Source organism: Dermatophagoides farinae, chromosome 3, assembly GCF_024713945.1.
Source record: "Dermatophagoides farinae isolate YC_2012a chromosome 3, ASM2471394v1, whole genome shotgun sequence".
NCBI classification, from domain to species: Eukaryota; Metazoa; Arthropoda; class Arachnida; order Sarcoptiformes; family Pyroglyphidae; genus Dermatophagoides; species Dermatophagoides farinae.
Genome location: NC_134679.1, coordinates 5,683,796 through 5,696,794, shown reverse-complemented (window position 1 = coordinate 5,696,794; position 12,999 = coordinate 5,683,796). Strand labels below are relative to the sequence as shown.

The following is a 12,999-nucleotide window of genomic DNA, read 5'->3' as shown; positions in this document are numbered from 1 at the left end:
TTTACATCGTTTTCTTCTTTTTTTTCAAACCTGTGATGGAAAAAAATTGCTTGATAATTATAAATCAAAAATAGGATCAGCATGAATGATTTTGTAGCCAAAATTTTTTAAATGATGTAGTGACATATTCAATAATTGATTAGATTGTAATCAAAGAAAAAAAAATTAATTTTAATTAATGAAATAAAGAAAACAATTTAAACAATTTTCTATTCACTATTTATTTATCCATTTGCCATTAACAATAATAAACGATGATGATTTATTGATGGAGAAAAAATGCGAATGGAAAAAAGCAACCTTGAAATATAGAAAAAAAAAATTTTTTCCACGAAATTATAATTCGGTTATTATAAATTTTGTTTCAGGATCAATTGATATTCATGCGTTAAACATTTTGTTGTTTTGATTTTTGTTCTTTTTCTTGTATAGCGGCAATCTCTTCTTCATCTTTGCCCATATATTTAAGTTCACCTTCCAGTATTGGAAAAAATATCCGTGTTGATATTTCGGCCATCTGATCTTCCATCATGGCAAGCATTTTTTTCGAAATCATATCACTGAATTTTTTCAATATTTTTGAATCCTGAAATCTAGTAAATTCCATCTGTATATCTTCAATTTGTTCTACACGTAATTCTCTTAGGCTTATCTTGTTTTTTTTACCAATGGATAAATCAATAAATTGTATTTGATAGCCAACCTGATTGATGAATGGTGCATCCGTAACACTATAGCCAACCAATTTCAATGACATAACACCTTTCATACGAAGATTATATGCTTGTAAACGAAACCGTAATACAAGATCATCACCATCATTGGTCATAATACCATTACCATATCTAGTCATATTGGCCAAACCATATACGGTTGCATTCGATAAACGTATTTTACATTTACCATAACATGGATCCCATGAAAACATGAATGTTTCCACTATATCCATTTCATATTCTTCATGTAAATTATATTCTTCAATTTGGCTATTTTTCTTCAAACCATCCAACATTTGATCAATTAAATTATTGGTAATTGGATCAACATCATCATCATCATTCATACCCCAATCGCTTAGATCGATATTTGATGTTGATGATGATATTGGTTGTTCATCTATGGCATTTGTCATACTAACTAGAAATTTAAAAAACAAACAAAAAATGAATAATCAGAAAATCCAATACTAATACAAAGTGAGAAAATAGACTTACCGATGATGGAAATTATGATGAAAATAATTCGGGAATACATTTTTCAACGCACACACACACACACACCACACACAAATACACACACTTACAAAGCAAAAGATTAGCAAACGAAACAAATGAACAACAAACTATTAACATTCATCGAATGATGAATGTAAACTACTGAGAAAACAAAACAAAAAAAAACGATTTAAATGAATTTTTCTTCTTCATTCGATTTGATCATCGAAAAACGATTCACGATTCGAATGAAAAAATTCTATTCATTTAAATTGTGACTATAACTTTGATCTAACTACATCTACATTTAATAATTCATTTCATTCATTGATTGTCATTTTGATTGTTTTTTTTACACATTTAATAATGAGAATAATTTTTAATCAATTTTTTTTTGCAAATATTCATTCTTGCATAAATTTAAATTCTTCAATTAGAATTTCATATAATGCACGTGATAATACACGACGAACATAATAATTGAAATAGGTAATTATTGCATTGGTCAATGAATCGATTAACCATCGTTCATCATCATCATCATCATTGCCATGAATAGTTTCATTGGTCAATGGATTGTAGGTTTTTGTAAATCGTATCTTTACATTTTGAATACGTCTTACACGTAAACTTATCAATTCTAATCGGCCTTTTTTACGTGTTGCAATTTTCATTTTAATTCGTATCGAACCAATATGACTACGTGTTGGACGGCTAAATACTTCCATTTGTCCAATAGTGAATTGTAGTATTGATTCAAGATGTGCATTTTCAATACCAACAACAAAATATGCCAATAGATCATTGGTACCCGCTTCATTGGTTATTGAACCATTCGATACACGTTGGATACGTGATAGACCATGTAAAATACCATTACGTATGATTAGATGACATGATGATAGACATATATCGAAAGGTATCAATCCAAGTTGTTGATGTATCTCTAATCGATAATTTCGATGTAAATGATATGGTTCAATATCCGTACGATTACGTAAACGTTCAATAGCATCATCGATCAATCGATTTGCCAATTCATCCACTTTATCATCATCATTACCGGCATTATTGCTATTGCTAATATTTCCGTCATCTGGTCTAACTATTGGTGAATTATAGTTAAAAAAAATTTACATTAAAAAAATTTTTCATTATTTACCAGAAATGATTGATATAAAAATGATGATGATGATGATGATGGAAAATGATAATGGTGATTTGGAATTTATCATCTTTGGATCTTAATTTGGTTGATATCCGGGCAGTTGTTTCGTACAAAAAAAAAAACAATTCAAGGTATGCGTGTGTGTGTGTGTGCGTGTGTATTGTAGTATACACCACAATCAATAAATAAAAAATCAGAATTGATCATTTCAATCGATTTTATTCTATTGATTGATTGGATTTTTTTTTTCTCATTACGAGTGCACATGTGTATGTGTGTGTTTCTGTGTGTGTGTGAATGAATGCAATCGAAAATCAATCATCAAAAAAAAAAAAAAAACAAAACAAAACAAAAAAAAGATAATTATTGTTTATCTGATGATTGGCATAAAAATTTACGGCCAATTGATTTTGTTGTTGTCGATCAAAAAAATGTACAATTTTGAAATAAAGTGAAAATTTTGGTGGAAAATAAAAAAATTAATGACATGATAATTGATTGGTGTGTGTGGATAAACAAAAAATTTTTTTGTAATTAATTATAAAAAATTAAAGGATGAAGTTTTTTTTTCTCAAATGCTAATGCCAAGTTTATATTATATATTCAAGTTCAATTTGTACTTGACAATACAAAATGTAAACCAGAGACTTTGATAATTGTTTGACCATATCATCATCATCATCATCATTTTCTAATCATAAATTGAAAAAAATGATGATGATGTTCACATGTCATGATGTCATTTATATAAAACTCGATAATTTGACGACTTGGATTTTTTTTATTATTGTTTTTGATCATGGTGTTGACGGTGGTGATAATCGAAAAAAAAAATGGCAACCAGTACAGATTTTTATGAAATTGCATTACAACGTAAACGACAACATGGCTGTACATTAATATCGATATTATTTATGGCAATCATTATAACAATGTTGATCATATTCAATAAAGAAGTTTTTGATTATTGGCATTCAATAATGGATCCATATTATTATCCACCTGAATGGGACAATAATCAAATGGCTATAATGATGATGAATAATGGTGATGAGAATAATAATCAAGATTATACATATGATGATTATATACAGTTACAACAAGAAAATGTTGATTATCAAATGAATCGATTATTAAACAACGGTAACAACAACAAAGGCCGACAATAAAGAGCCACAAAGTGTTTGTGAAACATATCCTCCTATAATAGATTAATATCAGCGTCATAATCATATTCCATAATCATTCATTCATTCATTCATTTATTGTTTAAAAAATTTTTATATTCAATTTTTTTATATTAAATTTGTTGATGAATTTGACAAGTTACCATTTATCTTTGCACTATGATATTTGATCAGTATTTGTATTGTATTGTATTGTTCTTTAATCACATGCACAAAAGACACATTTACATTTTTTTTTTATTTTTTTTAATATTCCAAAACTACACATTCCATCATTATTTATTGTGTTGTGAGCATTTTTTTCCCCATATTCCACCTGCCATCATCATCATCATCATCAGTATGATAATAAAAATTAATTTATGACATAAAAAATCCATATGTATTATCAATAGATATAGATTTATTTATTATATTCAGGAAAAAAAGAGGATGATTATAAATTTTTCTTTGTTTTTTAGATCAAAAAAAAAAGAAAAAAGAAATCATCATTCGATGTGCAACCAAAAAAAAAAAAAAATTTGTTGTTGTAAACCTTAGTTGTGTGAAACAGAAAAAAAAATTTATTCACTTTGATCATTGAACATTGATGAAATTTCCATTGAATCATTAACCATTGTAATCCATTGTACATTAATTTGATTTCATCCAGATGATGACAACAACGACGACAACAACAACAATTTTATCGATTGAAAACGAACAAATCGATGAACCAGGATAGTAGATCATCATAAAATAACCCGGTATGTTTAACACTTTTTTTTATTTATTTTTCATCATCAAATATTTTTATATAAAAAAAACGTATACAAGGCCAGAATATGAACAAAAAAGATTTGAATAGAAAAAACCACACACACACACACACAAACGCACACGAAACGATCGTTTGGACATTATTCTGATGACCATTCTAATGGCATTTTTTCATTCCATATCGCATTCATAAAATTCAAATGGATGCATCCATTCGAATCGAACACTATTGTGATGTTGATCATCATTTCGAAGATTAAATGGTTCGATTGGCCCATACATATACTGAGACGCTGCTGCTGATGATGATGATGGTAATGATTCTTGATTATGATAATGATGATCATCGGATGACATGGATAGAACATCAACATATGCACGTGCACGTAAAATTTTCTCCTCATATGAATCGGCATCATTCATTTTATTATTATGTTGCTGTTGGTGAATGAATATCATATCATCAGGTGTTGTTGAATGTTCAATTATACCTAAAATATAACAAAATATATATCAGTTATATTGAAAATATCCAAATGTGATAATCATACCTTGAACGTATGAACATTGTCCAAACCAAATCAATATGATACATAAGAAAAAATTCGTATAAAACATTTTGATATCCATATTTTTGTCACATATGACTTCAAAAACGAATAGAAAATGAATGAATGAAAGAATGGTGTGATCATCATTAGCAATTGTCGAGGTTATTTATATATATATTCTACTAGAATATTACGACGTCATCATCACTATCATTATTTTTTTATTTTTTGCCAAGAATCGTATGACTTGTTCATTAGAATCGTATATTTGTTTTTTTTTTCTGCTGTTGTTGTTAATCATAATCAACAACAAAATATATAGCGATGTAATCTTGTTGTTGTTCTTCATATGTTCGTGAGGTTGTTGACAATAATAATTATACAAGTCTTACGGTGTCAACCAATAGTGATGCCAATCGTTTCAATGACCCAACCAACTACCAAAATTAATGGCTAATTATAGTATTATGATTTGTTGTTGTTGTTGTTCGATACAATGTTTACAATTCTTTAACAATCTGGCAATTTTTATTATTATTATTATTGTCATGTAAAATGAAATTCGATTCGAATCAAAAAAAAAAAAAACAGAATTCAGTGCTCACATCGCCATCTACTGTCATAAGTTGTTGTTTTTTATCTTTCATTAAAAAAAAATTTTTTTTTCCAAATTCCTGATTAATAATTTGGTTTTTTTCCATTTAAATGTTTGTCTTTATCAAATCTGGTTATTTTCTATGACAATCCACGTTTTTCTAACGAAATATGTCATTGATATGATGATGGAAAAAAGCAAAAAAAAAATTTAAAGAGAAAAATATGCAACAAATTGAATTGAGTATGTGATATAACAAAAAAAAAAAAAAAAAAAAAAAAACATTGCAATCATACAAAACAATTGTGAATGATGATAACCACTTTATCGAATGTCAAATGTTTAAGCTTGTGATGTGTGCTTATGAAAAAAAACACACATGATTACATTATTCTTGAATTAAAATTTCTTTTCAGATTTGTATTGTTTTTTTTGTTATTCTGAATTAATAATAAATTAAACCGAATTGAAAATAGAAGCAAAAAAAACATTCAAACATTTTTAAATATATAACAACAATTAAAAGGTTTGCCAAGTTATGTGAAAATAGAAAATATTTCGCTATGCTACTACTATGACAAACAAATTTTTTAAATAAAAGGTGTGTGTGTGTATGATTATTGTAGTGGTATTCAATGTTGAACTATTTTAAAAACCAGATCAAAAAAGGTAGTAGTATATCCATGATGACAAGTTGGTTTGAATGATTAACACAAATATATGCTTCTAAGACAATTTCTACACACACACACACACGCTACATGTAAATTATTTTTTGTTTTTCGGTGTGCTTGTATGCTCATGTGTGTGGTGTGTGTGTGTGTGATGTAAATGTTAAGCTATTGAATGTTGCCAGTGAAAAAAAAAGAAAAAAAAAATGATGACGAATTTTGAGCTCAAATTCTATTTTCAACAAATATTCAGAGATATTCAAAGTAAAAGAAAAACATTTTGTTTTGATTTCAATTTTCGACTTTCCTTTTTGTCATCGACTAAATAGATAAAATCATCATCGTCTTATGATCGATTACTTTGTAGGCCAAAAAAAACGGGCCATTTCTTTCTCCATCAATTTCTTATTTTCATTTCTCCGATGTTTGTCTTTGCTCATGTTTTTTTGTTTTGTTTTTTATACAAAGAATCTGATTGTTTTTATTCAATCAAAGAAAAAATCCAAGTCGTCATTCTGTTTGATAAGGACTTATTTTACATGATATTTCGATGATCACATACAGGTATGTGTATTTGTGATTTTTTTTTTCATTTTGATCATAATCAAAGTTAACATTTGATTTGTTAGATAATTCATGGTGGTTGTTGGCATTGATTACAAATAATTGTTGTTGGTTGTTTTCTTATGATTGATTGATATTGATCAAACAAATGTGTGTCCATGCCATAATCAACAACAACAACTAAAACAACAACCAACAAATACGACGATAAAAATGTAAATTTTCAATTAACGTTTAAAAAACCTTGCTATCGAAAGCGACCGATCAATTATTAGCCATGTAAACTTTTTTTTCTGGATTTAATAATAACTGGTTTATAATCATGGTCTTTTGTTTTCCTCATATCCATGACATATATCTTATCATTCCCTAATTTTCTTCAAACACTGAGATATATTATCCATCAAGAAAAAAAACAATCTTAAAAAATTGTTATATCAATCAATCTATCTAATTCTTCATTCTGATAGAACTTGATCATATGCATCATCATTGTCCTGATCACTAGGCATTAACGTTATCAGCAAAATCCAAAAAAAAAAAAAAAAGACAGCTTAATCTTCTTTTCAGAAAAATTTTCAGAAATTTTTTTTTTGATGAAACAAAGTCGATCATCATCATCATCATCAAGGTATTTAATTTTTATTTTCCACACCATCAATGACATCTAATATAATATTATTACCTATGATGATTATAGGATCATATATTTATTGCCCATGCCCATATTCAATGTTGTTGTTGTTGTTGTTGTTGATTGGCAATCATTTTTGAAATAACTAATAAACGAAAAGACAACATCAAAAAATTAACGTCGACACTAAAATCATTTTGACAAAAAAAAGTTTTTTTTGTTGTTTTTCTGGTCACAGATTATAACAGATCTCTCTTTATCATAAAGACTTGATATATATCACTAATCAGCAATTTATCCGTAGAAAGAAAAAGAAATCTCATCGACGAACAACGACTTGAAGAAGCAACAAAATTCTATCTATCGATCGATTCCGTTTCAATCTTTCAGAGAAAAAAAAATCGATTCAAATTTTTAAATAAATTAAAAATAACGATCAAACCGAAAAGAAATAATGACTGCCAATACGGCATTGTCGTCAACAACAACGACGACCACTATTAGTGGCGGTAGTAATCATCATCATTCATCATCAATGACAGGCACACATCATAATAATCATCATCTGGTGATAACCGGTTCATCATTATTATCGTCATCATCAACAACATCATCATCATCGGGACGTTGTGGACCTTCATTAATTAAATACAGGTTAGTGTTGTTTCCATGTCATAATTTTTTTTCATGCACACATATAACCTAAATTCTAATATTCAGGTCAGGTTTAATGATAGGACCATTAACAAAATGAATTATTTTCAGTGTGTGAATTACCTAAAATTATTGGTTACAAAATGACATTGATCTCATTATAATTTTCCAATTATAATTTTATTCGATTTTCCCTTCTTTTAATGATGAAAGAATATTCTTATTTGTTTTACACTGTCACAGAATTGAAATTGACTGTTTATCAAGTATTTTTCTACTGTTTCTCTCTCTCTCTCTTTATTTATTCGTCATTAACCACAACCACAATGATAATCGAATTTGTTTTTTTTTTCTCGGTTATGTCAACAAACACACCAGTATATATTGTTATTTTCATTATTTTAGACACGAAAATTTCCTATTCGGAAATAATAAAACCAATATATTCACTGTGTATGTCCGAAGAAGATTTGAAAAACAAAAATAAAAAATTCTAGTTAAATTTGAAAGGAAAATTACTTATCAAATGTTTGGTGTCTTTTCGTTTAGTTTATTTATTTACTTATTTATTATTATTATTATTATGATGTCTGGTCTATTTATAGTTAATAATAATATTTTGGACAATATTTTATGGAAAAATTTCATCATATGATAATTGTAGGCGAAAAAGAAAAAAAAATTGCTAAATGGATTATCTTTGAATCCTTTTTCCGTTGTCGATTGATTAATTTGGTTATTTTGTTTATTTATTCGAAATGATCCAATCGATTATTGAGAAGAGGGTGTGTGTATGTGTTCTTAGTTATTTAAATGATCATATATTATTATTTGCCTGATGATTTATCAAACACACTCATATTTGATTACGATAAGCTGAATTTGGTTTCAGTTTATTTGTATCACGCTTATCGAATATCATACACTATTCAAATGCGTGTGTGCTTGTGTTGGTGGTGGTGGTGGTGGATGATGATCACATCGAGAAAACATTTTAATTTTTTTGGTGCATTTTTTTCCTCTATGGTGATGATAATATATTACATTCGTCGTATACTTGACGACAATTTTTTTTCCACTGTTTGATCTCTTGTTTCATTCATATTTTTTTTGTACATTGTGCTTCTGATTTATTTTACCGTTTTTAGTTTGATAAACAAATAATAAACAACAATTCTGGAATTGATTTTTTTTTTGTGTTCATTTTGGTTCACTTGAAATCTAATTGAATTTTTTTATTTTCTTTCTTTTCCACTTTTATGTGTTTTGCGATCATCGATGCCATTGATTTCATTATCAACAATCGATGGTGGTGATGCCATTTCAATTGAATTCAAAAAACGTTCCTCATTACGACAATCACCATCGTCGTCATCATCATTGTTTGGTGGTCTTCATTCATCTCATAATAAATCATATAAAAAATCATCGATTCATGGCCATAATCCGAATCAATTGGTACAACCAAAATTTACTGAAATTCGTAATAGAAATTTAAGGTTCCTAATCACCGATAAACCGACTGATGCTACATTGAATCAATATGTGGAGGTATGTTATCAATATATATTGATTGAATCGATCTGTTTAATTTGTACAATTATCAATCATCAAAATTAATAATTAGGAACTACAACGGCGAAATGTAACTGATGTTGTTCGTGTTTGTGAAGCAACATATTCACCAAAACGTTTGGAACAGGCCGGTATTAAATGTCATGATTGGGCTTTTGATGATGGTATGTAATGAAATATTTTCAACTTTAACAAATTAATTTATTGATCATTTATATTAATTAAATAGGAACTCCACCACCACAAAAAATTATTGATCAATGGTTGGAATTAATTATTGAACGTTTCAAAGATTGTCCGATACCGCCATCATCATCATCATCATCATCATCCAGGTCTGATCGTAAAGTTAGCTCGGCAACAACAAATCTAACACCGGCACAAATTAATGGTTCGAATAGTGTGGAAGGATCGCCTGGATCTACCGCTGCTGCCAATATTGATAGCCAATTGCCATGTATCGCTGTCCATTGTGTAGCCGGTTTAGGTAGGGCGCCTGTACTTGTTGCCATAGCATTAATTGAAGCCGGTTTAAAATATATTGATGCTGTCGAAATGATTAGAGGTTGGTGATTTATTTTTTTGTTGATAATAATTGTGAATATACGATATAATTGATTTATTTATGTTTTTTTTTCATTTATATAAAATAGCTGCTCGACGTGGTGCAATCAATGCTAAACAATTGGACTATCTAAGCGAATATAAACCGAAAAAAGTGTTGATGTTTACTAATCGTTCATCGTCGAAACGAAAATATTGCTGTATCATTTAAAAACATTGGAAAGAATTTTTTTTTTTTTTTTTTGGATCATGAAACACCACACACACACACACACACACACAAATGACCACTTTAAATGGTGTATTTGAAACACGTGCCATTTTATCATTATGTATGTGTGTAAAAGGTGTTTGTATGTGTGTGTGTGTGTGTGTACGATGTTTCTATGTGTGATGCAATATAAAAAAAAACTGATCAATATCGTCATCGGAAAAAAACCATCCATAACAATCATTATAATCGTAATCGAGAAAAAAATAGCATCTCCATCAAAATAAATTAATTATCATTGTCGTTATTTTCTCACTCCAGATAAGTCCCCTTCCAATCAATCAATCAATCGATTGTCCGACATTTTATTATTTACATTTTTGTCATTTTTATTATTATTATTATTGCTACAAGAAAATGAAAATTGAAAATATTCAATCACCTTGATTCTTCTTGCACCCCATAACATTCTCCCAACACTACACTACACTACACACACACACACACACACACACACACAGCCATGAAATTTCGATTTATTTAAATTAACTAATTTTATTATTCAGAGAAAGAGAGATAAAAACGTGACACACATTTTAAAAAAAAACGTGTATGTGTGTACACACTTGGGAATGATTTGTTTTACCATTCATCCCCCTTTTTTTTAATTTCTTAACCGATTTTACTCGAATTTTTTTCCTCTTCATATTTTACACAATACAGGGCATTTTCGAATTATTATTACAAATACCTACATACACAGACACACCCACACACCACCCACACACAATACTGACATAAGCTTATTTCTTTAAAAAAAAACATACACCACACACCCACCTACACACACACTGCATATACTACTTCCTTTTTAAATATAAATAATTATAATGATGATGATGATAATAATGATAATTGTAACTTTTTTTTCCTGTTTTTCTTTCATTTTTCATTTCCGTGCATCACATTTATGTCAACTATTAATTTTATATGAATTTTTTTTCTATTATTTTTTCAAAAATAAAAAAAAAATTTTAAAAATTTTCATCTTTTATTTCAAATTCTGTTTAATTGAGAACTGGTTGTTCGTTGTTTTTTGTTTTGTTTGAAAATCGAAAATGAAAAGTAATGTGTTTGTTTTCTGTTTTTTCTTGATCGATTAATGGATTTTCCATGGATATTGCCTGCGGATCGTTGTTATTGTTATTCATTCGGCAATCAATCGACAAAAAAACCGGATTTTCAAAAGCAATATATCGATTAATGTGATGTGTGTGTGTATGTTTTAAATTTAAACAGCACTGATTTGAATCTGACAATTCTGTGTAATGTGAGCATCCATCTGTGAAAAAAAAAATTTAAAAAAAAATAGCAAACAGAAAAATAGTTTAGTTTTTCGGGTTTTTTTTTCTTTCGTTATTTTCTAATTTTTGGATTTTCCATTTTGAATCGGAAAAACAAAACACGAAAAACAAAAAACACTTACACATCCTTGATAAACTTGAACCTGTTCAACAACGGCCATATTTTTCACTGCTTGTTGTCGATCCTGTGCAATCTGTGAACATTGTTTATGTGATTCCAGCAATACTTTTTCCATATCTTTAGGTAGATTTTTATTTTTAATCTCTTTTTCGGCTTTACTATATTTATATTGGCCTTTTTTATCAAACTTTTGTTGAAATTGAAATTAATGAAATTATTATCACCATTTTAAATGTGAATGAATAAAGAAACTTACCCAATTTTCAATTTTCAATGCACATTCAGTAACACTTTGTTGATCTATATAGATTTTTTTTTTTATTTCAATATAAAATAAAATTCAATTGGATTAATTCAAATGTTCAATCTATGTTTTTTGTGCGGCCATTATACACTTACGTTGTATAATTTGTTCTTGTGTAAGCGATTCCGATTGTGGTGGTGGATTTTGTCGTAAACATTCTTGTAGAATATTTGATTTTGCTTCAATATCACGTTCGGTTGGTTCTAATTGTGGACATTTACCCCAATTAATTTTCGGCCTTCGTGGTGTTTGATCTGCCGCTTGTGGTGATGGTGGTGGAACAGAAACCGTAGATGGTTCAGAAGCAGCTGCAGCAATTTTTTTTTTCTTAGCTGCCATTACCGATGTTGTGGCAGCCAAAACGATGAGAAAAATTGCCAAGAATTTCATCTTGTTTTTATTCGATTCACAGAACAGAAACGTATACACAAACAAAGAATGAGGAATGGTAGGAAAAAAAATTTTTTATATATATCAAATTAACATGAAAAAAAAGACAAAACTGTTGTTGTGAACAAAAACAACACCACCAAACACCGTCAATCAAAATCAAGGAATCATGTATCTAGGATCTATCACTTAGAAATCATCAATCAGTTTGAGGTTTTTATATGCTAAATGAAATGCTATCAAAATCAATTTTTGCCGCTAGGCGTTGCCATTGAGTTTTTTTTTGATTTGATTTTATAATTGAATTCGAAAAAAAAGAGTCGAAAAACCATTCGCACACAAACACACACACACACACAGAAACAGACAAAGCTAAGAGTAATGTAAAATGAAAATGAAATGAAAGCGAAGAGAAAAAAAATCAAAACGTTCGTTTTTTTTACATTTTCTGTTCCAGGTTGGAAATATGAAAA

At 28.6% G+C, this 12,999-nt stretch overlaps 5 protein-coding genes across 8 annotated transcripts; 1 reads left to right on the top strand and 4 right to left on the bottom strand.

The window, feature by feature from the left end:
- Positions 1-150: 150 nt before the first annotated feature.
- Positions 151-1,547, bottom strand: LOC124494497 (uncharacterized). Its single transcript, XM_047057677.2, has 2 exons — positions 1,215-1,547; positions 151-1,137 (listed from the first exon to the last, which is right to left on the bottom strand). Exons 1-2 carry the CDS (start codon positions 1,252-1,254, stop codon positions 389-391), a joined length of 789 nt encoding a protein of 262 aa, XP_046913633.1. The 5' UTR covers positions 1,255-1,547; the 3' UTR covers positions 151-388.
- Positions 1,511-3,955, bottom strand: LOC124494514 (mite allergen Lep d 7-like). Its single transcript, XM_047057692.2, has 2 exons — positions 2,377-3,955; positions 1,511-2,319 (listed from the first exon to the last, which is right to left on the bottom strand). Exons 1-2 carry the CDS (start codon positions 2,447-2,449, stop codon positions 1,619-1,621), a joined length of 774 nt encoding a protein of 257 aa, XP_046913648.2. The 5' UTR covers positions 2,450-3,955; the 3' UTR covers positions 1,511-1,618.
- A 141-nt stretch (positions 3,956-4,096) lies between these two features.
- PRL-1 (protein-tyrosine phosphatase 4A family member PRL-1) lies at positions 4,097-11,394 on the top strand. Of its 4 annotated transcripts, none has more exons than XM_075729282.1 (8): positions 4,097-4,315; positions 6,614-6,709; positions 6,775-7,340; positions 7,410-7,997; positions 9,488-9,548; positions 9,625-9,736; positions 9,802-10,137; positions 10,226-11,394. In XM_075729282.1, exons 4-8 carry the CDS (start codon positions 7,798-7,800, stop codon positions 10,345-10,347), a joined length of 831 nt encoding a protein of 276 aa, XP_075585397.1. In that variant the 5' UTR covers positions 4,097-4,315; positions 6,614-6,709; positions 6,775-7,340; positions 7,410-7,797; the 3' UTR covers positions 10,348-11,394. The 4 variants fall into 4 exon arrangements, with proteins under 4 accessions (XP_075585397.1, XP_075585396.1, XP_075585398.1 ...); XM_075729281.1 differs by lacking the exon at positions 4,097-4,315 and adding an exon at positions 6,233-6,409; XM_075729283.1 differs by lacking the exon at positions 4,097-4,315 and having other exon boundaries at positions 6,308-6,709; positions 6,775-6,924; positions 7,101-7,340.
- On the bottom strand, positions 4,317-5,404 carry LOC124494450 (uncharacterized). The gene is made up of 2 exons (XM_047057616.2): positions 4,880-5,404; positions 4,317-4,819 (listed from the first exon to the last, which is right to left on the bottom strand). The coding sequence occupies exons 1-2, from the start codon at positions 4,956-4,958 to the stop codon at positions 4,500-4,502; spliced, it is 399 nt and encodes a 132-aa protein (XP_046913572.2). The 5' UTR covers positions 4,959-5,404; the 3' UTR covers positions 4,317-4,499.
- LOC124494451 (uncharacterized) lies at positions 11,380-12,743 on the bottom strand. The gene is made up of 4 exons (XM_047057617.2): positions 12,232-12,743; positions 12,089-12,132; positions 11,834-12,019; positions 11,380-11,689 (listed from the first exon to the last, which is right to left on the bottom strand). The coding sequence occupies exons 1-4, from the start codon at positions 12,524-12,526 to the stop codon at positions 11,639-11,641; spliced, it is 576 nt and encodes a 191-aa protein (XP_046913573.2). The 5' UTR covers positions 12,527-12,743; the 3' UTR covers positions 11,380-11,638.
- Between the last annotated feature and the right edge of the window lie 256 nt (positions 12,744-12,999).

Bases quoted from the DNA above. Each gene is read 5' to 3' on its own strand.
- LOC124494497 (XM_047057677.2), bottom strand. From the start codon at position 1,254: ATGTATTCCCGAATTATTTTCATCATAATTTCCATCATCG. The intron at 1,138-1,214 runs GTAAGTCTATTT...TTAAATTTCTAG, and splicing joins CATCATAATTTCCATCATCG to TTAGTATGACAAATGCCATA.
- LOC124494514 (XM_047057692.2), bottom strand. From the start codon at position 2,449: ATGATAAATTCCAAATCACCATTATCATTTTCCATCATCATCATCATC. The intron at 2,320-2,376 runs GTAAATAATGAA...ATTCACCAATAG, and splicing joins TTTTATATCAATCATTTCTG to TTAGACCAGATGACGGAAAT.
- LOC124494450 (XM_047057616.2), bottom strand. From the start codon at position 4,958: ATGGATATCAAAATGTTTTATACGAATTTTTTCTTATGTATCATATTG. The intron at 4,820-4,879 runs GTATGATTATCA...GTTATATTTTAG, and splicing joins ACAATGTTCATACGTTCAAG to GTATAATTGAACATTCAACA.
- PRL-1 (XM_047057613.2), top strand. From the start codon at position 9,276: ATGCCATTGATTTCATTATCAACAATCGATGGTGGTGATGCCATTTCA. The intron at 9,549-9,624 runs GTATGTTATCAA...ATTAATAATTAG, and splicing joins CATTGAATCAATATGTGGAG to GAACTACAACGGCGAAATGT. The intron at 9,737-9,801 runs GTATGTAATGAA...TTAATTAAATAG, and splicing joins TGATTGGGCTTTTGATGATG to GAACTCCACCACCACAAAAA.
- LOC124494451 (XM_047057617.2), bottom strand. From the start codon at position 12,526: ATGAAATTCTTGGCAATTTTTCTCATCGTTTTGGCTGCCACAACATCG. The intron at 12,133-12,231 runs GTAAGTGTATAA...AAATCTATATAG, and splicing joins ACAAGAACAAATTATACAAC to ATCAACAAAGTGTTACTGAA. The intron at 11,690-11,833 runs GTAAGTGTTTTT...TTTTTTTCACAG, and splicing joins TTCAAGTTTATCAAGGATGT to ATGGATGCTCACATTACACA.